Genomic DNA, 25,727 nt, shown 5'->3' with positions numbered 1-25,727 from the left:
ACATTGTTGATAATAAGAACCTTATGAATAATTATGATAAGGATGTTTTTTGATGTTATTTACCTTTTGAGTTAAGTAGGTGTAATAAGATGTAGTCGATTTCACAATAACAATTGGCGGAAACAGTGTTCTTTTTAGTGACGGTAGACAATGTCACTCTTCCAGTTGTTTTTTTGTAGGAGTTAAAGGTTGGTAGTCATTTATTTAAAAGATTAAAGAACTATGTTTTTTCACAGTCAATATGTCATAGTGTTAAAAGGTTATTGAAAAAAGTCAATTAGCAATGAAATTAATTCACAAGTGTCAATTAGGTGGAGGTAAGCTCTTTATAATTAAATCCTACATGTCTAACGAAATATTGTTGGTTGAACCAATTGGGTCAACAGGTGAATAACGACTGATGGGGGAAAACACAATAATCCAGAGTGAAGGTGAACATATTATAAACATTATACAGAAAAAACAATAAATATTAGGTACGAAAGGTTATGTAGAATGAACTGTAAATGGGACCTAAATAATAATTTTTTTTATAAAGAAATAAAAAAAAAATTAGTTAAGGTTAAACAATATTTGTTGTGTGGGCAGAGATTAGAGGTTTGTAAATATTGCAATATTTACAAACCTCTAATCTCTGCCCACACAACAAATATTGTTTAACCTTAACTAATTTTTTTTTTATTTCTTTATAAAAAAAATTATTATTTAGGTCCCATTTACAGTTATTGCAATATTTACAAACCTCTAATCTCTGCCCACACAACAAATATTGTTTAACCTTAACTAATTTTTTTTTTATTTCTTTATAAAAAAAATTATTATTTAGGTCCCATTTACAGTTATTGCAATATTTACAAACCTCTAATCTCTGCCCACACAACAAATATTGTTTAACCTTAACTAATTTTTTTTTTATTTCTTTATAAAAAAAATTATTATTTAGGTCCCATTTACAGTTATTGCAATATTTACAAACCTCTAATCTCTGCCCACACAACAAATATTGTTTAACCTTAACTAATTTTTTTTTTATTTCTTTATAAAAAAAATTATTATTTAGGTCCCATTTACAGTTATTGCAATATTTACAAACCTCTAATCTCTGCCCACACAACAAATATTGTTTAACCTTAACTAATTTTTTTTTTATTTCTTTATAAAAAAAATTATTATTTAGGTCCCATTTACAGTTATTGCAATATTTACAAACCTCTAATCTCTGCCCACACAACAAATATTGTTTAACCTTAACTAATTTTTTTTTTATTTCTTTATAAAAAAAATTATTATTTAGGTCCCATTTACAGTTCATTCTACATAACCTTTCGTACCTAATATTTATTGTTTTTTCTGTATAATGTTTATAATATGTTCACCTTCACTCTGGATTATTGTGTTTTCCCCCATCAGTCGTTATTCACCTGTTGACCCAATTGGTTCAACCAACAATATTTCGTTAGACATGTAGGATTTAATTATAAAGAGCTTACCTCCACCTAATTGACACTTGTGAATTAATTTCATTGCTAATTGACTTTTTTCAATAACCTTTTAACACTATGACATATTGACTGTGAAAAAACATAGTTCTTTAATCTTTTAAATAAATGACTACCAACCTTTAACTCCTACAAAAAAACAACTGGAAGAGTGACATTGTCTACCGTCACTAAAAAGAACACTGTTTCCGCCAATTGTTATTGTGAAATCGACTACATCTTATTACACCTACTTAACTCAAAAGGTAAATAACATCAAAAAACATCCTTATCATAATTATTCATAAGGTTCTTATTATCAACAATGTTTATTGTCTCTGAGAATGTTACATCTGCAATATTTATGTCCGATTACTATTAGTACCATTGTTAATTTTTTTAAGTCCTATTTTCCTTTTGTTTGTTTTTTTGACAGTTTTTAAATAAATCGTTCTGAGGAGGGCCCATATCCGGGTCGAAACGTTAACTAAAATTACGTTTTCTTAATTGACCGATCACCAATAATATAATATATTACATACGAGGTCGAGAATTCTTATTCATCATATCTTCAAATATACCATTACTGTAAAAATGCAAATCTGCCGTAGACTATTCAATTCTCTGGCATTGGGATTCTACTGCGAATATCTTCTAAATGGTTACAGTAATCGATTAACCACAAGAAACCTTTTTTGTAGAGCGTTCAATTTCCTATGAAAATATCTGAAACTCATTTGACAATAATTATTTTTTAGTAAGTTACAAAATTCAAAACAAAAAGTTATTTTCCTTAAAATACTTCAACCTTTCACCTTGAATATCTTTTAAATGGTTAGATTAATGAAAAAAGTATAAGAGACCATTTTTGTAGAGCGTTCAATTTCCTATAAATATTGATGATGCAACTAATTTAACAATCTATTGGTGATAAGATATGGCCATTTTTATATAAGACTAAATTGAAAATGGAAAACTATGATGAGCATAATCTTCCCGTTAATATTAAGAGCTTAGATTTGGTAAGTACTTTCTAGAGGTAGCTAGGAACTAGTTTTCGTGTGTCGAATCCAAAAAAAAAAATACTTGATTTTTTTGACCCACCCTAATATATATATTATATACATGACTACGATCTTTTTGATCGCAGCGCCGTTGTGTTAGGCCGGGATTTCGTATAAATTTCTGAAGCACGCTGTGTCCACTCCTTTACTCTAGTCTCCACGCAGTCGGGGTTACAGCCAGGAAGTAAGACAGAATGAGACAAAACTCCGGAAAACAAAGTTGGGCCAGATTTTGCGTCGAGTTAGTAGTACCGATATCTGCCACCTACTGCGTCCGTGTTCTTTGATCGTCCAAATATTATGCTTATTGAGTGTTGACCAGGTGTTGATAGCTGCCTGGCTTACACGTTTCGAACGACTGAAGAACACGAGCGCGGCGAGTGGAGAAAATCGGTACTGCTAACTCTGCGCCAAAAACGGGCCCACTTATTTTTACTGGCAGGCAGGCTTGAGTTTCGTCGCCGTCTCTCTTACTTCCGGTTTACAAATCATGTTCAGGTTGAGCACCATAACCCACCATGGCCACCCAAACGTCAAATATTAGCTGTCAAAGTTACCAAAATTTGAAATATAATCTTTGACGTTAGGGATGGCCGTAGCGGGACACGATCCTCAGGTTGAACATGAGCTGTAACTCCGGTTGCTTAAATCAGGCGCACGGATAGTTTCGCACTTAGGAAAACTCATGGTGTATGAAATTTATTTGTACAAGTACAAGTTACTACAACACAATATCGACAAATTATATAACTATGTTTTTGGTTATTACTGCTACATTTAATCAGTTTTTTTAATTTATCACGCATTTTTTCAATTAAATTTAATGTCTTATTATTTATCAATATCAATTTATTTTTGCTTCAAAGTTAATTATTATCGCTCGTATAATCAAAAACGAATATCAGCACATTTGATTTTCTGCTCACAGCTACAAAACTCGCTCTATTATTTTTTATGCAGAACTGTTATGTTTTTCGGTTACAGGAAAAAAAATATACCTAACATAAATATCTCCAGAAACAAAAAAATGTTTGTTTCACGCGACAATAACGCCAGAATATTCTATTCCTGTGTTTGGATTACCTGCACTAATTCACATTGTAGATACATCCGCCTTATTCTGTGTTAATCTAACATATGGGATGTGAAAAGTGGTATTTTCAAATACCAGTGAAAATGCGGAATACTAAACCCAGAGAAATGAAATGACTGGATTGAAGCTTTGTGCAAATCGCGGTGAAAATGACTCGTTTGTATGTATAAAATATAATGCGGGATAGCCTCCCTGGTTAAAATTCCATCAGAAACAGACAGAAGACGAATCCTGTCTGAATCGAGTGTGTTTTTGTCACGGTAATTTCAGACAGAAGCAGTTGGATATGCCCGTTCTTATACGCATCTATGTGCAACAGCAGACAGAATTCCTATCCACTCGTGTCCGATTCTATACGCATTTTGCTATTAAATGGACAGAATTTTTATCCGCATCTACCGGTTTTCTATACGCAGACGTTGTCCACCTGGAATAACGCGCAGATGGATTCTATCGGTTTCTAATGTACCTCTATCAGCACTGGTTTAAATACGGTCCACAGATGCATTCTGTCCGCATCTATGCGCTGCTGATGAACTATTTCATTCCGTCTATTTCTATCAATGTATCTACCCTGGTGTTGCCCATGATCACGTACGTATTGAGAAAATAGCAGTACCTTTGGAATGACAAATCAACCCTGAATTACTTTTTTGGTTGAAAATCAAAGTTTTCATCCCGTCAGTATTTTTTTATACAAGTGACCGGAATGCGAAACTGAAGTTATCAAGAAAAGTAATTTTTCTTAAATTCTGAAATATCGTTCTGGTTTCTACAGAAGAAAACTTTGGCTAACAAAACTATTTTTCCTTGACTATAGTTGGGTGAAAGAAACCGAAATCCGACATGTAAAACCCAGACTCAAATTCCCCGTTTACCGGTATTATATTTTAGAGTGAAAATTACGAAATTGAAATGCTGCAATTAAAAACGCATCGTGTCGATAATACATGAAAACCGGACAGACAGGCTATCTATCGGATGCAGATAGAGGCCGATAGAATTTGTATACGCGATTGCGGACAGAAGAGGGTTATTCGTTGTCGGTAGCGAATGCGGATAGAAGCCGATAGAATTTGTATACGCGATTGCGGATAGATCCAGATGAATTCGCACGCTGCTCAGCGCTGCGTACACATTCGGACAGACGGGCTGTCTGTAATTGCCAACAGAAGCGGATGGCTTGTTGTAAAGAGCGAATGAGGATAGAGGCCGATAGAATTTGTATATGAAATTGCGGATAGACGCCGTCAAGCAGTTAGAAGTCCAATAAATACCGTCTGAAATTCATAGTCATGCGTACATGAAACTGATAGATGCAGACAGAAATTCAATGTTGGATCACTTGTGCGGATAAAGCTGACAGAATCCCGTCAAGTTCTTATACATTTCAGTTACATATTCTATTGGTTTCTGATGGAATTTTAACCAGGGCTGCGCCAGCCGATATGGAAAATAAATCGAAAATCACTTTCTATAAGCTCTGCTCCCCTAATCTCGCGTAATGAGTACGCGATTTAGGGTGCATCGCGTCTGTTGCTGCTGCTGCACCAACGGCGTAGATGAGGGAGAGATTTTTTATTCCGTGTTTTTTATCTCCATGCAATGGCCGTATCGAACAAAGGCATTGAATAAAACATTAGCCAACGGGGGAGGGAGGGTTAACCTGAATACGGCGGCACTGGGGGTGGCGGGTTGCAGAAAATTTTGCCAAATCACCCTGTAGAAGGTTCTTATTCGTTTTTGAAGATCGATTAATCTCTATGCGGGGTTTTGTTGTTACCATTCCTTTCTTAGTATCGCGGAGTAAGTATTAGGCAACAAATGGAGCACTTTTCATGCGAATTTTACTCTTGGGCGTTATTGTTTTTTATTCCGATTCACGTAAAGACTAAAAATAAGGAAAAAAACCTTGATAATCACGTGCTGCAACGTTTTGTGGTTTCGAAGTTAATTACTTTCCTGTTTCCGTGTAATTCGGCTTACGTATATTTACGCAGAGCTATAAGTTATCCAGTGTCCTTTAATCTTATTTACACCTTTTGTTAACGCATTCAATTCAAGGCCTGTATTTTACGATGATCTAATAAACGTTTAGGGTGCAGCAAAAGTAGCAGCAGCAGCAGCAGCAGTTTACACCAAGTAACTCAATTTTCTCCCATCTGTGGAGTTTGAGTAATGAAATTACGACGAATGGCGGAAGAATTTATCGGAAGAATTAATCACATCCCGACCTCGGATGTAAATCTTCTCTACAGAAATTCGATTTCAATTTATTGCATTTGTTGTTTAATGCTTCTTCTATATTCTTGTAATTTATGCACAGTATTTCTCTCATGATATCTTATTATAAACATTGAAATTTTTCCAGACTGCTCAGCTGTATATTTTCCCACGCGGATCGCAAGAATTCGAGGTTTTCTCATTTAATTTTTTTATTTCTCGATTCCATTTGCTTCTGCAGATCATGCCGGCTTAAAAACTTTTCCTGGGAATAAAACAGCTGCTTCATCTTTCTGATGCCGCGAGATTGAATGCAGGAGCTGCCGAAGCAGAAATAAAATCCTTGGAGAAGAGTCCGTAAATCCTCTTGCAATCCGGATTATTCAAAATCGTATCAGAGGAAAAGCCGTGCATGATCTGCTCAGTCGGTGTAAAAAAATGTCTTTGAAACGGTTTCTCTGTATTCCTCTTTCACATAGATTTGTTGCCCATTTTTCAACCGGAAAAATATTTTCTAAAAAAAAAAAAAAAAACGAAGATGTTTACAAAATTTGTCCTCCAACGTACAGAAAAATATAATTTGAAATTTGTTCTTCCTCTCTGTTATATAAGCTGTACAATTTTAATTCTGAGACTCGTTTACTTTTATTCTTCTTTTTTATTTATTTTTACATTCTCATTTCATAAAGGAAAAATTTAACTCACAACTGATCACAGAATCTTTGTAAATTATCTGTCGACAGGGTGCTTTACAAGACGTCAAGCTTATACCAGGTCCCCACGGGTACCTGTCACAGTGTCCGCAGCTTGACTCTTCCTGTCCGACCTGTGGCCAATTTTCCATGCTCCAAAACACGGTCGAACAACTTATGCAGAACCTAAACGAACTGACGCAGAAGGTAAAGCGACAGCAAGCAAATCCTTGAATACAATTAGCACACACACCCGGAGAAAAAAGCAATTTATTACAGCAAAAATAATTTTTTTTCAAAAGGTTTTGTTCAATTTCAAGCAAAAATGTCTTCAAAGTAAACAAAGTCTCGTTTGATTTTGCAAAATGCGAAAAAAAACAGTTTTTTTTTTGTTGATTCAAACAAATACTTTTCAGATTGAACAAAGTGGAATGTCCTCCTAAACAAATACTTTTTCCGAATATTTTTAGTTAATGAGATGTATTGCGGGAACGAAAATCCGACTTATTCATGTCAAGTACAGAAGAGTATAAATATTTTAACCAGGTTACACCGTAGCAATACAATACAAGGTGCTGTGTTCGATAGGGATGAAAATGCATCTGAACGCGGACTGGCCACTAAAATTAAAAAATAACTCAACTTAATGCAAAACTTAATCCTAAAAATACAACAGGATGGAATAAAAATTTACAACGGGCGTTATTTAGTAAAACTTTAACTGGTTTCGTTATTGCACGTCAGTATTCCCTAAATAACTCTTAATAATTTTTCTACAGCTCCTACCTTTTACATTTTTCATGAAATTATCGAAATTATTAAAGATCAGCATCGGAATATACCGTGACTTGTCCTTCCCATTTCTTTTTCTACTTTGGGTAATTTAAGAATTTTATTCCTAGTAATTGCAGTGTTGTCTCGGTATTCTTGACTAAGATTTTGGTAATGATGCGAAATAGCTTCAAGAATGTATAGTTCGTAAAGCTCCGAAGGTTTCTTCCTTTCCCGTAACCCATTTAACAACTTTATAACTCTACTAGCAGCCCATCCCGGCTTCGCACGGGCATATAATAATATTAAGTAATAATATAAATGTTATTTTTCTAGAAACTCACTGTAAACATTGTGTATTTTCTTTTATTATATTATTATATGCCCGTGCGAAGCCGGGATGGGTTGCTAGTTATGCTGTTAAAATGTAGCTTATATGACACGTTCGTAGATTTACCATAGCAGCGCCATCTATTGATTACTTACTCAACCCAGTCGAAAGGTATCGACATCTGTTAGAATCATTCGGAGTTAACAGATAATTGTGACTGTCAAATAATAACAGACAAATAATTAGCAATATATTATAATTGCGACTATAATTTGAGATTTAAACTATCCTATCTCTCAAGTTGGATCGAACTGCACATGGTGTGCGTATTTTATTATAATCGGTTAAGTGGTTTAGGAGTCCATTGAGGACAAACATCGTGACACGAGATTTATATATATTAAGATTATGAACACTCTCGATTAGGCTGATTATTATTTCATTGGCTGATCCCCAAGCTAATGTTCCATAAGTGGCAACACCATAGCATATTCCATACGGTATCATTTGTAAGTTGTTTGGTGATAGTAATTTGCCGATTCCAGATGATACATATAGAAGGTTGAATGTGGTTTACTTTCTTTATAATTTTTACATCCCATCTCTTATGGCAGTTGATGTAAACATCTAAATATTTAATAGAAGAGCGCCGCTGTATTTTACTACCATAAATTTCAAACTCAAAATCGACAGGTATATCTTTGTGACAGACAAAAGTAACAAAAACTGTCTTGCTCACGTTTAAGGATAGTCTATTGTGATCAAGCCAGTTTTTATGTTAGTTAACTTCCATTTGATCTTCGGCTCTACTGTCAACCACATAATATCTGAGCACTTGAGGTACACCTGTTTGGACGTTCAAGAAATTACTGTTCACAACATTAAATTGAACTGATTAAAGTTATTCTTGGATATGAAGGTCACAACTCAAAACACTTTTTATCGTGTTAACGTTTCGGCCCTGGTGGGGGCCCTCCTCAGAACAATTTTATTTAAATATCTGTCACGAACAAAAATAAAATAAAATAATGTACAAATAGGTTTTGACAAAATAAGACATATTGGTGTAAATAATATGCAAAGGTGTTGAAGCAAGTATAAAAGAGGAATTACCTCATATGAGATGACACTTCCAATTACATAAATGCGTGTTGGTAATTGATGAATAAATAGAACAAAAAGGCAATAAAGACAAAAACCGAAACGTAACTCCCACGAATTCATAATTATTGTTGGTTTGTTAAAATGAAATAAAATACACAGCCGTTATGGTAGAGTCAGATAATAATAAAGTCGTTTTTTGTTATTGATCAGATTAGCTAACTTGTTGATGTTAGCCGTCTTGTAAGCGTTGAAGGCCGGTTCTAATTTCAAGTATTGTGTGTCGAAGAATTTTTTTGACACTTCAACCGGTAATTCAATTAAGATGTCATTCTCCAGCGACAACAAATATTGGTTGTTTGAGTCACTCAACAGAACATTCTCCAAGTACAAAATTCAATTTTTGGGCAAATGTGCACATGATATATCCTCGATGTTTGATTCAGGTAAAGACCCCTTACCCCTGGGTAATCGCTCGGGTGTAGTTTACAAAATACCTTGCAATCATTGCAACATGGCTTACATAGGCCAAACTAGTAGACAACTACACACCAGGATAACCGAACATAAACGCAATATCCATGAACACGAGGATAATTATACTGCATTGACGAGACATGCCATCGATTTCGACCACTCTTTTAATTATTCTCAAGCTAGCATTATTGACGTTGAACCTTTGTATTACAATAGGCTACTGTTAGAAATGTGCAATATCGTAGCACATCCTAATTCTGTCAACCGTAAACAAGACATAGAACATCTAAGTAATATTTACACCTCTATGATACGACCATTGTAATTGTCCATTACCGACTGAGCTTGCTCTCGATTTTACCTCCTTAACAAAAAAATTTTGTTTTCCGTTTAACCCGTTGACTCTGCGTTGCTCTGATAACTATCGAGATCGACCTCCTCCCACTACACACTAGACGTTCCACTTGTGCTTATGTGCTCTGACTCTACCATAACGGCTGTGTATTTTATTTCATTTTAACAAACCAACAATAATTATGAATTCGTGGGAGTTACGTTTCGGTTTTTGTCTTTATTGCCTTTTTGTTCTATTTATTCATCAATTACCAACACGCATTTATGTAATTGGAAGTGTCATCTCATATGAGGTAATTCCTCTTTTATACTTGCTTCAACACCTTTGCATATTATTTACACCAATATGTCTTATTTTGTCAAAACCTATTTGTACATTATTTTATTTTATTTTTGTTCGTGACAGATATTTAAATAAAATTGTTCTGAGGAGGGCCCCCACCAGGGCCGAAACGTTAACACGATAAAAAGTGTTTTGAGTTGTGACCTTCATATCCAAGAATAACTTTAATCAACAAATCTCCAAGGTCAAGATAAATCGTCTTCGTTAAATTGAACTTATTGCTTTCGGTTTTCCAGATAACTTATAATTAGTTTCAGTGGTAGACCCCTTATGTTGAGCAGTTCAAGCTTTTCAATAAGTTTAAAATGATCGACCGTATCAAACCTTTAATCTATAATTGACCGTCTGTTGTTATTATGTAACGGGAACGAAAATTGGTTTGATCCTTACAACACTAGTTTTTATACTATAAAAAAACTTATCTAGAGCTTTATTTGGGTATGAACAGTTACTTCTTTTGTAAATTACACTACACCACTTTGCCACTCAATTCATTATATGTACATTTTATTCTATCTTTTTCTATGTAAAATCCTCTCGTAAATAATAAATAAATAAATATGTATACATAATCTAAGGAAATCTAAATATTTCCAAAGAAGCGATTGACATCTCGTACTGTTTTCAGTTAACAGCGGCCGAAGGTAGGATAAGCAAAGTGGAGGAGTGCGAGTGCCAAAAATCTTGCAGAGCAAACGGAACTCTTCACGAGGACGGGCTTAACTGGAAGAAAGGTTGTCTAAAGTGTTCCTGCACTCACGGAAAGATCGAATGCGAACCAGAATGGTGTCCGCCTGTCACATGCAAAAGCCCCTACATACCGGAAGGTGAATGCTGTCCGGCATGTCGCAGTAAGTAACCGATTACCCAAGAGTTTCAAGCACTATGAAAGTATTTCGAAATCATCGTAGATTGCGCGACGCCACGTAATTTTTACAAGCAAATAATCGACGGACGGATATCATCATTTTCCTTTCTCCGCAGAGCAATGCTACCAGCACGGGGTTTTTTACGATCACGGTGATAGATTTGCACCCAAACCGTGTTCACTCTGCGTATGTAACGACGGTGTTCTCACCTGTGAGTCAACACCACCGGAAAAAGTCTGTCCACATTTGCCGTGTCGGCCTAGCGAACAAATCAGCGTCGCGGACGAATGCTGCAAGTTTTGCCCAGGTAAGTGAGTCTTTGTTATTTCGTCATTTTCATCAATAATTTGTTTGTTTTTAACATGGAATTTTTATCCTAACAAACTCGCTTACTAATGCGTATGATTTTTGTGTGTTGTCATGAGGCGACTAATATCACATGTTCTTAATGTTAACAATGCTTTTCTAATCGACTAACACAGGGGTGGATTACTGCGCTGAAAATCCTAATTGTCACGTCAACGCGTCTTGCTTGAATCTTCAGACAACGTACGCCTGTCAATGTAACGCTGGTTATCAAGGAGACGGACGTAATTGTCACGGTATCTAACAAAATATGTTTTTTTCCTTATCCTTCTTCATGTTCTTGTTCTTCTTCTTGTTTTACTAATACCAGATCCAGTGTTATACAAGTTAATAAGTATCGGTATCTTATAGACGGAGATAAGGTTATTCATTTATACAAATTCATGCGGATATGATCTTTCTCATCCAATTATCTTTACAAAAGATGAGAAATTATAATGATTTTCATCTAGATAATCGCAAATATAACGAAGAAAACGAGAAACTTTAACACACGCAGGACAAAGAGAATCATTAATTGAACAATCATTTCTGTGCAAAGTTCAAAAAATATTCGATCGACTCGAACAATTCTTTTTTCAGTATTGCCAACTGCGAAGCAGACTAATTTTAAAGTGACGTTTCTGTTGAATTATTTACTTAGGCAATATAAAACCAGGGTGTTTTTCTTCTGAATGGTGTCGCTTATGCTAATTCAGGGAATCTTCAAAGGATAAAAGATAAAAGTTGAAATTATCCAAGATTCTTGTCTTAGGTAGAATTATCTAAATAATATGCAACACTGTCCAGATCATATTTAACGAAATATTCTCACAAGACAATAATGGAAATATGTAAATGAATCTGTGCGAAACTAGTTTAGCAATATTACTAAAGATAAGTTGTATTCGTTTCTAGACGTCGACGAGTGCAAACACCAAGGAGGCTTCAACGGTCATCACTGCAACGCCAATACCAAATGCGTCAACACCAACGGGTCATACATTTGCGAATGCTTGCAAGGATATCGTAGAGTAGATAAGTACAATTGCGCCGAACTCGATGAATGCTCGACGGGTAATCACAAATGCCACGAGAACGCGATGTGCATAAACACAGTGGGTAGTTATCACTGCGTGTGTCGGGACGGATATAAAGGAGACGGAAATTCGTGTACACGTGAGTAATAGACACACGAAGAGGCAAAGAAATCTCTGAGTAACTGTAAATCTACAGCGGAAGCGCGATACACTGTCTTTAAAAGCTCTCATTCTCATTGATACTCATTTGTGTCTAATCCACAGCCGTTTGCGAGCGACCTTGTCAGAATGGCGGAGAGTGCGTTGCACCTGGAAAATGCTCCTGCAGGCGAGGCTACGTCGGCTCGAGTTGCGAACTTGACCTCGACGAGTGCGCCAGCGATCTTCACAGATGTCATCATTCTTCGACCTGCTACAACATGCAGGGGTGGTACTATTGCCGATGCAAGCCCGGCTATCACAGCGCCTTCCACGACACCACACAGGGCACTCAGTGCCAGGATATCGATGAGTGCAACGATCAGACCAATGGCCTAAAACACACCTGTCATCCTAGCTCTCAGTGCGTCAACACCATCGGTGGTTACATGTGTGCCTGTCCCCCGGAACGCGGGCCAGATTGTAAACTGAGTAAGTTAAACTGAGTGTGTTGAAGACGGATAGGTATGGAAAAGTTTTCGTTGCAACGGTTTACTATCGACGTGCTGTGGTTCTTTTTTTTTTTTCATTCTTGTCACTTATATAAAAAGTATTGGTGTCAATTGAAGATTACTTTCTCTTATTTTCAATATGAATTCTCATGTTTTTGGACCACCAGTATCCAGAAACCAATTTTTTTAAGACACGTCTGTCTGTCTATCTTATCAAAAAAAAACTTTTGCCATGATCTTTGAAACGTTTTGATGATGAGATCTGAAATTTAGAGGATTTTACAGTTGAATGACGAGCATGAATTTATCCAACCAAAAAAAAAATTGATAATTCGATATTTTTGAAGCACCCCGAAAAAGTTTCATGCAAATGACTGTGAAACGTATGAAATGATGTAGCAGGAAACAATTTTCGCTCTAAGTAGAGAGACAATTCCATGAAAAAAAAAAAGTGCATAAACGACAAAAGATTTTGATCATTCTTGACAATATTTCCAAAAATTCAATTGATTTGTAAATTGATTAAAAGTACCAAGAAAAATACCATTTTTATGGTTTGTTTTTGTTTCTTAAATAGGCTGCATGTTTGAGGAGAAGGAAGTTGAGAACGGGGAAACGGTCGTCCCTGCTGGTTATCCCTGCAGACGATGCACCTGCCTTAATGGCGTTGTCACCTGTAGAGACCCCACTTGTAACTGCAGCATTACTGCGAGCCAGAGAGACAAGTGCTGCCCGCAGTGCGATCCTTTGGCATCATGCAGACATCAGGATCTATATCATCTTATATTTAGGAGCGGAGAAAGGTGGATATATCAGTGTCAAACTTGCGAGTGTTTGGTAAGATATATTTTCTCTTTGTCATTGTTAACGAGATGGCTGAAAATAAGGGTGAATTTCTGGGAACTAGTTATATCTCAACAGTCAATTATTTCATTTATTTGTAGTTTATTTTCTTAATAAATTGTACAGATCGAACTTCATTTTCATATTTTTTTTATCACATTAAATAAATTAAAAGCGTCGTTATTAACTATGATATAAATCGTTTCGCTCAGCGATATCTTCTACAAAATCTATGATATCTCAAAAATGGCTTAACCGATTTACATAAAATTTGAATAGCTGATCCCCTTTGCAATGATCATACTTGTTTCTTAATTACCTATCATATTTGTGTTGTTTATTAAATTTCTGAAAAGTTAACTTTCAACGAAAAATTTAATTTCAACTTCAAATGGACGCCATTTTGTAAAACTATCCATAGATAATATCTCAAAATTTCAAGTACACCGTTTCAGTCGTTTTTAAGATATTTTGGTCACCGCGAAACATATTGGCGTTATTATCAAAAACAATGCTTGCTATTAATTCATCCCAATTTTGAAAAACATGTTGACGAAATTCAATCCACATACTTTTGAAAAAAGCAAACCCTAATCAAATTTAAGAATTGATTGTTGTAATATAAATTCTTAAAATTCACTGACCTTTTCATCAATCATCTCATGTGTACTTTCTTGACGAATTGTGTATGAAATTCTGGTCAACCTGACTTGAGAAGTACGAAAACATCCGATCGTTAACACATGTCGTTAACTTTACATGGACGATGTGGTAAAATTTATTTTCTACAGAATGGAGAAATAGACTGCTGGGAAATGGAATGTCCGCCTGTGACATGTTCCAATCCTGTTACCGAGGACGGCGACTGTTGTCCTAGATGCGAGGATGACCCTTGCGCCAGAGAATTATCCAACAATGGAACTTCCCTTATATCTAGTCATCCTCAGCCGTGCAGTTACGCGGGTATAATGCACGAGAGTAGCAGCTCGTGGCAAGATCCGCACGACAAATGCACAACGTGCGAGTGCAAGGTAAGGAAACGTGTTTAACTTGCGAATCCCGAAATTTTTATATACATTGTATAGACCCTTCCAATATATATAACTCCAATTTTCTACACATCACCTGTTAGTATTTTCGGATATACATCATACATACTTTATATAGGTACATTATACAATGTACACATATGTGTCTAGGCAACAGAGGTTCTTTTAAAACTCATATACAATGAGTTCTGCTAGTAATTTCCCATACACATTTATTTATATTCATTTTATACACTATAGGTATACATTATCCTGGTGACGTTTCAATTTTAACGGTTTTTTTTTTCCTCAATTTTAAACGCTCTTGTTAACAATAACCGAAAAACATAGGGAGAGAATATGCGGCAAATCCGTACAGTCTTTCATTACTTTTGCTTTATTTTTGTAATTCCAACAATATTATAATTTGTCGTACACATACACACACATGCATATAATATACATACATATACATACAACATGCATATAATTTTCCATACTAGATACATAATCTATGATACATATACCTATATGTGTAGATAGAAAAGCCGAACATAATTTGTCACTATAAATATTATATTATAAATCTTTTATGAATGTACGGAGTACAACCCCATTTATCAAAGACTTAGCAATATTATAAGCATATGCAAGGTTAGTAAATATATAACGAAAAAAGAAAATGCAAATAACCTATGGGGAAAAAAAAAGAAAAGAAAAAAGCATATTGCCTTTTGCTTAGTGGGATGCATATTATTACTATTGTTATTGTTATTATCATTATTATCTAATATATACATATACATATACGTCTTATACATTTTTTATTGAATTATTAATACTATCGTTATTGTTATTTTATATTATTATTATACATGTATACATGATTTCATTTCTTTCATTTTATGTTGCATAATCGGTGTGTGCAAGATTGCTACCGCTAGATTTTACATTTGTTATTAGATGAATATAATATTGTGTTAGCATATTAGCGTTGACTTATTAATTAGCTACCATACAGGGGCGTCCCTAAGCTAGCCTGATTTTTTATGTTGCCCGCGCAACTGGCAGTGTTTATATAGCGACATCAACAAACAATTCTGTTGATGAATTAACTCAATTATATTCCACTTGAAAAAAAGAAACATAAAATATGAATATCAACCTCTTGCTGAATATGTTATTCTCGCCGTTTTTAATCAATTTCTCGAATTACCTCGTAGCTTTTTTGGCATAGATTTTGAGCATAAAATAACAAAGTTCTAAATATTGTTTACCTAATTTCTCCCAACCTATATAAAACTTTGAGATCATGTGGGTATACTTATACGTACGAATCGGTTTTAGCTAAATTATAGTGACGCAAATAAACGCTGCCTGCGAATTTATGGAAAAAGTATATTTATTGCTAGCTATTGCTTATTTTTGAAGCTTTTACGACAATGTCACACTGTGACTATATATTTGCTTCGGGTCGGCCCTGCATGGATCATTCGTACATAATACATACTTTGAACTCTATCACTTACTAAAATATTTCACCATTCTAATGCGCCTATCACAATATTGATCCACTACTAATCATTACTATGTATACGTAATGAATGCATATGAACTTCAAAGAAATCAAATGAGATATTTTTCAGAGAAATTAGCAGAATAAACAAAATTAACAACTGTATTAGGATCCTGTCTTTTATAGATCATGCATTCACGTTCATATTCGCGAATCGATAAGAGCTCTGTATTGAAGATTTCAAATCCTGGTGAGAAAACAGCATGTATAATATTTATTTGCTGAAGTAAAAACCAATTGGATAATCTGTCATTGTGTCTCGCTGTGAGATATTTTCGTGAAACAAATCTATGGGCATTGTTGTTTGAAACGAGTAAAAGATTTGTAATACAGTTAGGATCATACAACTTGCACGATTTAATGCATTCACCAATCAGCGGAAAAAAACAGTAGATGGCTGCGACGAATAAAATATTATACGTGTAACATTTTTATCCATGGATGTATACGTCTATCGAAGGATTAAATCATTAATAAGCATTGTCTATTTGTTCGGGCGCAATAGAATGATGGCTGGTGAAAATGCAGAATAAATACCAAATAGAAAGGACCAAGAGCAAAGTAATGAAATGAAAGTGGAAATGAAAGAAAAATGAAAGAAATTATAGCGACATCAATACCTAACATGCTAACATGCCTAGCTTGAGACTAACAGCCTAACACTGGGTATCCTTGCAGGTGCCGTACTGCGCCCAATTGGTGAGCAATAGCGCGTGTTGTGTGCATCGGTAATCACGTCACTCTACCTCACCTTACCTACCTTTTAATCTTACTACTCTTAACTACTTATTTACTAATCTTTCTCTTATTATCACAACTCTCTTATGATCATTTTCATTATTGGAAAAAAAAAATTTCATTCACGTTGCATTCGTCATTATTCAAACAATTTCTTTATATCTCAATATTTTTTGTTTTTTCTTCTTTCGTTTTCTCTCAGTTTTGCTCAGTTATATTTAAATTAAAGAGAAAAATTTAGCACGTGGCTTGTATTTTCATCCATAATTTGGAAGTTGAAGAAATTTTTTGCACAGCTTGCGCTGCGGATTGTTGGTGTAAAATTTGGTGTATTAAAAAATAAATTTCACATTATTTCAACTCATTTTATACTTCGATTATACAAATATTATGGTACAATGAGATTTTATTTATTTACCGTGAAAAAATACAGGTCACATATATTCACTGCAAAAGTAATTCATCAAATATATGTGCATCACTTTTCATACCACTTATATTTAAATCTGTTCACGATTCTCTGATACACGATTATCGAATCAAGTGCTCTTTACATGCGCGGTCACTGTGCACGATCACGACGCATGCTCTTTCTATTTTATATATGCCCTTACGAATTATATACCTTCGAGTTGATAAAAAGAAAAGAAAAGAAAAAAAATTAATACAAAAGAACCAACAAAATTTTTGACGATAAACACATCTTCACATTTACAGCATCTTGACACGGTTACTTGAATTTTTCGTTTCTCTTTTTGGGATATCTCAGCCTATTTTGCACCATTTCTGATATTCTTTGCATATGAAATCTATGCATATATAGAAGCACTAGGAACTTTTTACTCCTTATCATTGAAACTATAGCGGCTGATCTGGGATTGCATTCTGTAATACATATATCTGAAAAACTAGCTTTATGTTTGCTTAATAACCGAAAATAATGAACAACAATTTCCTTGTGTTACCGCTCATTTTATTTATTTCAAAATTCAAAGCGAAGTGTTGAAAAAATACACGAATAAATCATTGGATCAATTACGAATTAAAAGTGACTAAAAATGAATATATCAACAGAAAGATCCCATCAAAGTCGCTATAGCGTAGCTAGCGTAGTAGAACCTACCTATAGACTGAAGACATATCATGATAATTCATTGTTTTGTTTCGTATATCCGCATGATTTTTATATGAATGTGTGTGGATCTTAATTATGGTACCTATATGTACTAGTAATTTACAAACCACTCCTCCGTCCCCCGTGTTAGTTCGGAGCATATGTATCTGAATGAAGAACGACTCTGCTGAGAGGTAATGTGTTTGCCTTCCTAATTTTTAACTAAAACTATGATCTATTCGACGACAAATCAAATCGTGAGAAAAACCACAAGCTTATCATACCATCTATTCTAAAATACTGATTTCACAGAAGAGCAAGGTTTTCACTTATATGTGAGACATTAATGTATTGCAAATAAAATTACAGTCTCGTTAGATATTTATATAATTACTAACTGTGATCGAATGAACTCTACAAACGAAACAATGAATTATTTACTATATGCTTCGTCAAGTGAGATTTTTTAGACAGCGGAAAGTTTTGTCTTCGTGTTGTTAAGGAGAAAGAAGAGAAAAGAATAAACGTTCTGGTGAAAGAAACAAACGATGCTTCACATCTTAAGAAATGTTGAAAATTTTAACCATGTTTAATAAAAGCAAAGTCGGTTAAATTTCAACTGTTCTTGTGGCGTAAATTGAGCAACTTAAATATGATGTACATTCATAACTTTTGTGCCTTTGTGTCGCTTGATTATGATAAAGATTCTTGGCGACTTGAATCAGAAAATCACAACGAAGACAAGGTTTTCCGTACGAGCAATTGATGACGAAGTAAACGCAGAGGTATTACCGGCAATGATTAAACTGGAATATTTACTTTCGCAGGATGGGCAGTTATGCTGCAGCTACGATTACCACTGTGCTGGTGATGATATCGGCCAGCGGGCGGGAGAGTTTCGCAGCTCTAGCATACTGGGCGTGTCGAGGACTGCGTCGTTTGGTACATCGGAAGCAGCGCTACCAGCGGTCCATCTGGGGGGTGGCAAAAATTTATTATCACCATCTGCCAGAGCTCAGGACTCTTTGCTTATTACAAAAAGTAGTGAAATCGATGGTAAAAAGTCCGTTGATTATCGGGGTAATAGTGGCGGTGTTAGTAGTGCGTATAATAATAATAATAATAATAATAATAACAACAACAACAACAATAACAACAATAACAACAATAACAATAATAATAACAATAATAACCACAACAACAACAACAGCAACAATAATAATCGTAAGAACAAAGGTCGGCAGAGCACTGTCAAGCATTTGGTACAGAGCTTCTCAGTGCCTGCAACGGCTTACTCATCCCCAAAGTCAACGATGCGTCGGAGGTCGACAGCCAAGAGAGGCGGAGCGACTTGAACCTCTATAAGCTTAATTATCGTCAGGCAGCATTCCACGGCTGGGAGGTTCTGAACGTCGGTATTAATATACGCGGTACAAATGTGTCGTCTATGCGTATCGTACTAAAGATAAATAAAATTGAATACGTCGCAGGCCTCTCTAGCAATTAAATCAAATTAAATGAAATCTCTCCTACTCAAATCTCTAGCCACTATACATACATATATATATGCGCTACTGCATTACGCTCTGCGTGTCCTGTGCGTCTGTGTGTACGTGGCGCGTGAGTGCGCGTGATTGTTGAGCGGATTTAAGAATTGAGTAAATCGAAAGCGTTATATACCTGTACACGTATAAATGTGAAAAAATGTATCCTCCGCTTGTACATTTTTTTATAAGTATATATTTTCTTCACATACCTGACGAAAGGAAGATAAAATTTTAACTTCAGCGTTATAGCTTAAAATATAAATGTTATATAATATTGAATAACAATTAATGTATTACTGACACAGTTAGGTAGTAATAACTGGAGAAATTGAGTTTATTGTTGGGCGTATAATCAAGCTTGCCACAACATCCTTTCGGTATCTATTGCCATTCATTCCTCGTTGTTCGAATCGGGAATAAAACATAACTGACAAATGAAACACAACAAATAGGCACAGGTTTTGGATGAAAATTTTAAGTAAACAATATTTTCAAATCACTGTTGTAATTATAACAGGTAACAGCCAATTGGGAAGTAATAATTATTAGTATTATAAACGAGCTTTGTAAATTACAAATAAATACGTTAAGCTTGCTCAATTCTTATCCTTGCTCAACTACGCAACCACCAAGTACATTCCTCCTTTACTAATTAGGCGTTATATGTATACAAGTAAATATACCTAGGTAATTTAAATGAAAAGTAAAATGAACATAAAATCATAATAAAGTTAATCAAAGTAAAAGAAATCTCCGGGCTAATGGCTTATCTGCATCGTTATAGCGCAACAGAGAATTTCACCAGGTTTAATCATTTTTTCAATGTGCAATAATTTATCGTAATAATTGCTTATATTTTATAAATAATTGTTAACATTTATTTAGAATTTTTTCTCTCTTTTTGTTTTTCGTTTCTCGTTTTATTTTATTTTTTTTTTTTTGTCCTTGTCCCGTTCATTTTGTATGTTCTTACGATGAAAATATCGCATCATTTTCTTTCGCTTTCCCTTAAATTAGGAAAACGTAACAAACGGAGACAAAATTGTGCCGTTGAATGTATAAAATTTGACGAAATTGAAGCTGTTATTGCTTTTCCAGGAGCAGCTCAACAACTAGTATCGAAAGAAATGGGAGAAACCGGGACACAAAATCGTCGAGAGAATAAATGGAATAAAAGTTTTTCACTGTAGAGATCTCTTATCACCGTTAAAAATGCAAATGTTTACTTAACGATAACGAACCAAATAAATTAGAATCTGGGTGGCGGCGAACGATACGGGTAACAATTCAAGCGACAAATAAATTAATTCTGTTTGGATTACAACTTGGTACTTAGATCTAAAGGCCGGTTTCAGAGGTAAAAAAAAATGCACGACAGATAGGCAACCAAATCTCTTTCGTATATATATATATATGCGTGCATAATTCTGCGGCAATGGCTTAACGATTGATTTAAATCAATTCGATGATTTAAATTTCTAGGACAATATTATTTTGAAACTGTTATTTTAAAAGAAAAATATGAAACATGTACTATAAATCAATTGAATAATAAATAGATAAATCACTTTGAATGGGATGATGATATGTCTTGGACAGAAGTACATAAAAGAAATAAAATAAACTCACAAGAATACCGGAATTATATTGAAAATGATTATATATAGAACAAAGTATAATAGGTTATTGAGAAATACATATTAAATGATTAAATAAACAATAAGTAAAATAATGATTATAATACAATAATGACACGAAGTTGTTATAGGATTTAACAAATAACGTGATGCTTTTCTACCGGCTAAGAAATATGTAATACAAGTATCAGTCAAACGCAATGTAATATCAGCAACAAAATTCGACAGGTTTCAAAAGCGACTTCGTTCTTTTTGATTGGGTACATTTTTTTTTCCATAAGTACATAATAAAACAAGCTTTATTTCAACCTACAAAATTAGCCCAACGAATCCGTCACTTTATCCGTTATTTCCTGCATTGATATACTATAAATATACGTATTGTGTATATGCGAAAAATGTAGTTCCTCACGAGCCGCTTGGCAAGCGTAGCTCGTAAAAAAGAAAATTATTAAAACAAAACCAAAAAAATAGAAAGAAAGGAAATGAAGAAAGAAAAAAGCAGAGCGCTTATACCCTAAATAACTCGAATGAGTGTTGAGTGTGTGCTAAGCTGCTGATGCTATATGTATATAGTTATATATACACATACATAAATATATACTCGTATGTACATATGAGTATATATTTATATATACATATATATATATATATATATATATAGTGATTATATATAAACACATAATAACGATTATACTTATTATAACATAAAATTAAAGAATTAATAAAACAAATAATAGTGATGATTATGAATTAACTAATAATTATAGTAATAATAATAATTTAGTAGAAATTGAACTTGATCCCGCTGATGCAGAATTGAAGAGATGGTGAGATTATAACTGTGTACCAAATGACAAGATGAACGAGAACAAAAAGGACCCAAATTTCAACTGATTGAAGAAAAAAAAAACGTGATTAAAGATTTTGTAGTATGAAAGATATCGTGTCACGATGACAACTATTCCCAGGTATAAGAGAAATGTAAAAAACTATGTGACATTCTTCTCTAATTGTCTCGGTTCAAAACTATAATTTTATCCCAAATTAGCGATAGCTGGTAAATATGTTTACTCAGAATAATACCGAATTTTTTTCGTTTCTCTTTCAATATTTGAATTACTAGTGATCCAATTATGCATTTGACAACAGTGTTGTATCGTTATATTAGAATCTCGAAGGGTATCTTTTTACTACATAATTACTTTCATCCAACACTCTGCATACACTGTTGAAACCATTGAAAGAAGGGTTAGGAACAAAACAATTATTATACATCATAGAAATAATAACGAATAATAATATATTGCTACTATACATATTATTATACTATCAATATCATAAGCGTAATAATAATAATAACAATAATACTAATTTAAACGAAGAAAAAAAAATGCAAAAAATGAATCGCTAGTTATCAATGCGTCTCAAGATAGGCGATAAAAAAAAAGACAAGCAAGAGACTTGCATCGTCGAAAGTTTGCTGTATTATCAGACAAAGTGTTGAAAATTTCGATAATGCAAATCATTGCATTTCTTTTTTCTTCCAATTTTTGAGGAAAGAAACGTAATTCGATGATCTATATTATGCAGAGTAATTGATATAATATAAAGGAGAGAAAAAAAAATAGATAATAAAATATTATATGAAATGGAAGGAAAAAAACATGAAAAAAAACACACCAAAAAAAAAAAAAAATCGTAGTAGTAGTAGTAGTAGTAGTAGTAGTAGTAGTAGTAGTAGTAGTAATAGTAGTAGTAGTAGTAGTAGTAATAATAATAATAATAATAATAGTAATAATAATAATAAATATAATGAAATATCGAAATATTAATAACAACAACAACAACAACAACAACAACAATAATAATAATAATAATAATAATAATAGGAAAAATGATAATATACTTGGCACAAAGAATCATTGAGTAACGATATTGTCTATATATGTATATATATAGATATGTATGTGTATATATATATATATATATATATATATATATATATATATATATATTTATGTGTGTATAAAACACGTATGGAAATGTTGCCTGGTTGGAATAAACATGGGTAACAGAGGGCAGGGCCACGGTCGCGAATCACCGATAAATAAGTACAGTACCTATAATTGTTGAGAAACTAAAAATGTTTTAAATGTACCTATACTGCTACTATAGCGTTTAAAATAACCATGCCTTCCTACCGTAAATATGAGAAATAAACAAATAAATAAATGGATAATTGAATAAACAAACAAATAAATACATAAATGAATAATGAATAGTAAACGCTAATAATAATAATAACAGTTATATAATAGTGATAACTAAACAACTAATCCGCATCTATTACTATACGCATATATCGTGAGGATGAGAAACGCAGGTCTCACGACATACAGTCATTTAAAATCTCCCGTCATGATCTAAGGTTGTTTTAACAATTCAGTAATACATTGATGTACAGATCAGCTGCTCAGAAAAAAAAATACACAGCCGAGACGATGCGTTTCATGTCCAATATGACTGTCGAAGAAAATATGTAATAACTAATAACTCATGTTGCATAACTCTCTAATAATGTTCTATCTACTACTATAGATGCTTTGTTTTTCGGGCACACGTAATCACAGTTTAAGCTTGTTTGAAAGTAAAAAAAAGAGAGAGAGAGAGAAGCGAAAGAACGCTGTGTTACCGAAAAAAAATGGGTAAAGTAAAACTATATATATATATATATATATATACATTATATATATTTATATATTATATAAATACATAAATTACATGGTAAATGTATTGTCGATATACTAAATAGTACATTATGATTGATTCAGATAATGTTGCAAGGATAAGCTTTATTTATATCTAGCGTAAAGATTTTTGAAATTGTAAAAAAAACGTGTAATTGAAATTTAGTGGGTATAAATATAATTTGATTGAGTACATTATATGTGAAAACAAGAGAGAAAAAACAAAAAAAAAAAAACTTGGCACAACAGTAAATTCTGATATTTCTCCATTACTTTTCTGCCACTTTCATTGGAAATCGTGTAAACCCTATTATCAATCACATCTTTCGTATTCAAAACAAATTATCAACTTCTTATCATTGCACCAATTACATTTAACAAGAATTAATCCAGTTATTTAATTACAAACATGCTCGGCAAGAAAAGTTGAAAAAATAAATTCTTGTAGTTAATAATACGAAGTGAACAGTTTTATGTGCTTTTATTGATCTGTTGATATATTTAGGAATATCGGTGAATTTTATGTAACTAATGTAAAAAAAAAAAAAGTATCAAAGATATTTACCCAGGAAATCGCCCTAATCTATACAGAACAGGAAAATAAAAATCTGAATCAATTCAAAAGTAACGTTCGAAGAAATAATAATAGCCAGTTATAAACATTATTCAATTGTTGAACAATAAACACGTACCCATTGAGTAAATATGGCATATACATATGTATACATATATAATGGTCGAATTACGAATATAAGTGAAAGAATACTATATGTTAATTCGTGGACCGTGGTTCCTTGAGAGCTGTTTGCAAGTTGTAACATTTCCTTGATCAACTTTTACATTACGTTTCAATTATTTTCCTTCTTTTTATAACGGTTGTACTTTTTTTCATCTTGCAAAGTTAGATAAAAAATTGCATTATGCTATATATATACAATATACAATACACACGCGCACACACACACACACACACACACACACACATATCCTACTGTACTTATTATAATTCTTTACCTTATGTTCCCACTTCTTTGTCAGTGTGACTTTAGGATGTTATTACATTACCAAGTGAATGTGGGACGAATGAATGCAGGCCGTTCCTCGCTGATGCTAATATCTTGCCCATATCCATACATAAATATATTTACATTTTGACACAATGCCGTTTTGTTGTTCAAGCCTTGGTAATAGAATATCATTGTGATGATGTATAATCTATGTTCTCTGTTGTATCTGGGAGAAGAGAAACAAGTCAGTTTCATACAGTCAAAATTCGAGTCAACGCAATTTTTTACATTAACTTTTTTTTTTCTCCAGATTCAAAACTAAGTTAGTATGAGAAACATTGCGACATCTACATTTTCTTGCTTCAATCTGGAGAGTCGATTGTGTTTAACGGTTTTAGCGGCGTGACAATAATAAGACAATGAAAATTGAAACTAGGATTGAAAGAAGAATTGTGGTTCGTTGTTATTGTAACGTGATTTTCTGCTACCATATAAGCAAGTTTCCCATCACTTTGCAATAACTCCAATTTGAATTTGGCCATGTCAGGAGAAGAGCCTTTTGTCAGTTCAATTTTGTACCGTTATCAATTTTACATACTTGTATTGTACAGAATGTATACATCGCTACGATAAAATTATATTTATGATAATATGGA

General features: G+C 33.6%; 1 protein-coding gene across 2 annotated transcripts in view; it reads left to right on the top strand.

Annotated features, from left to right (window-relative positions):
- The window catches only part of LOC124302342 (protein kinase C-binding protein NELL1-like), an 83,136-nt gene extending 62,709 nt beyond the window's left edge, over positions 1-20,427 (top strand). The window contains exons 6-15 of one of the 2 annotated variants that reach the window (XM_046758451.1): positions 6,602-6,757; positions 10,556-10,778; positions 10,912-11,103; positions 11,279-11,398; positions 12,060-12,320; positions 12,446-12,811; positions 13,409-13,668; positions 14,466-14,705; positions 16,957-17,006; positions 18,958-20,427. In XM_046758451.1, coding sequence (XP_046614407.1) covers positions 6,602-6,757; positions 10,556-10,778; positions 10,912-11,103; positions 11,279-11,398; positions 12,060-12,320; positions 12,446-12,811; positions 13,409-13,668; positions 14,466-14,705; positions 16,957-17,006; positions 18,958-19,495 — 2,406 coding nt within the window. In that variant the 3' untranslated portion in view covers positions 19,496-20,427. The remainder of the gene's footprint in view (positions 1-6,601; positions 6,758-10,555; positions 10,779-10,911; positions 11,104-11,278; positions 11,399-12,059; positions 12,321-12,445; positions 12,812-13,408; positions 13,669-14,465; positions 14,706-16,956; positions 17,007-18,957) is intronic. The other variant, XM_046758452.1, reaches the window with a different exon arrangement.
- The last annotated feature ends 5,300 nt before the right edge of the window (positions 20,428-25,727 follow it).

Source organism: Neodiprion virginianus, chromosome 4, assembly GCF_021901495.1.
Source record: "Neodiprion virginianus isolate iyNeoVirg1 chromosome 4, iyNeoVirg1.1, whole genome shotgun sequence".
NCBI lineage: Eukaryota > Metazoa > Arthropoda > Insecta > Hymenoptera > Diprionidae > Neodiprion > Neodiprion virginianus.
This window is presented reverse-complemented; position numbering and strand designations above follow the sequence as displayed.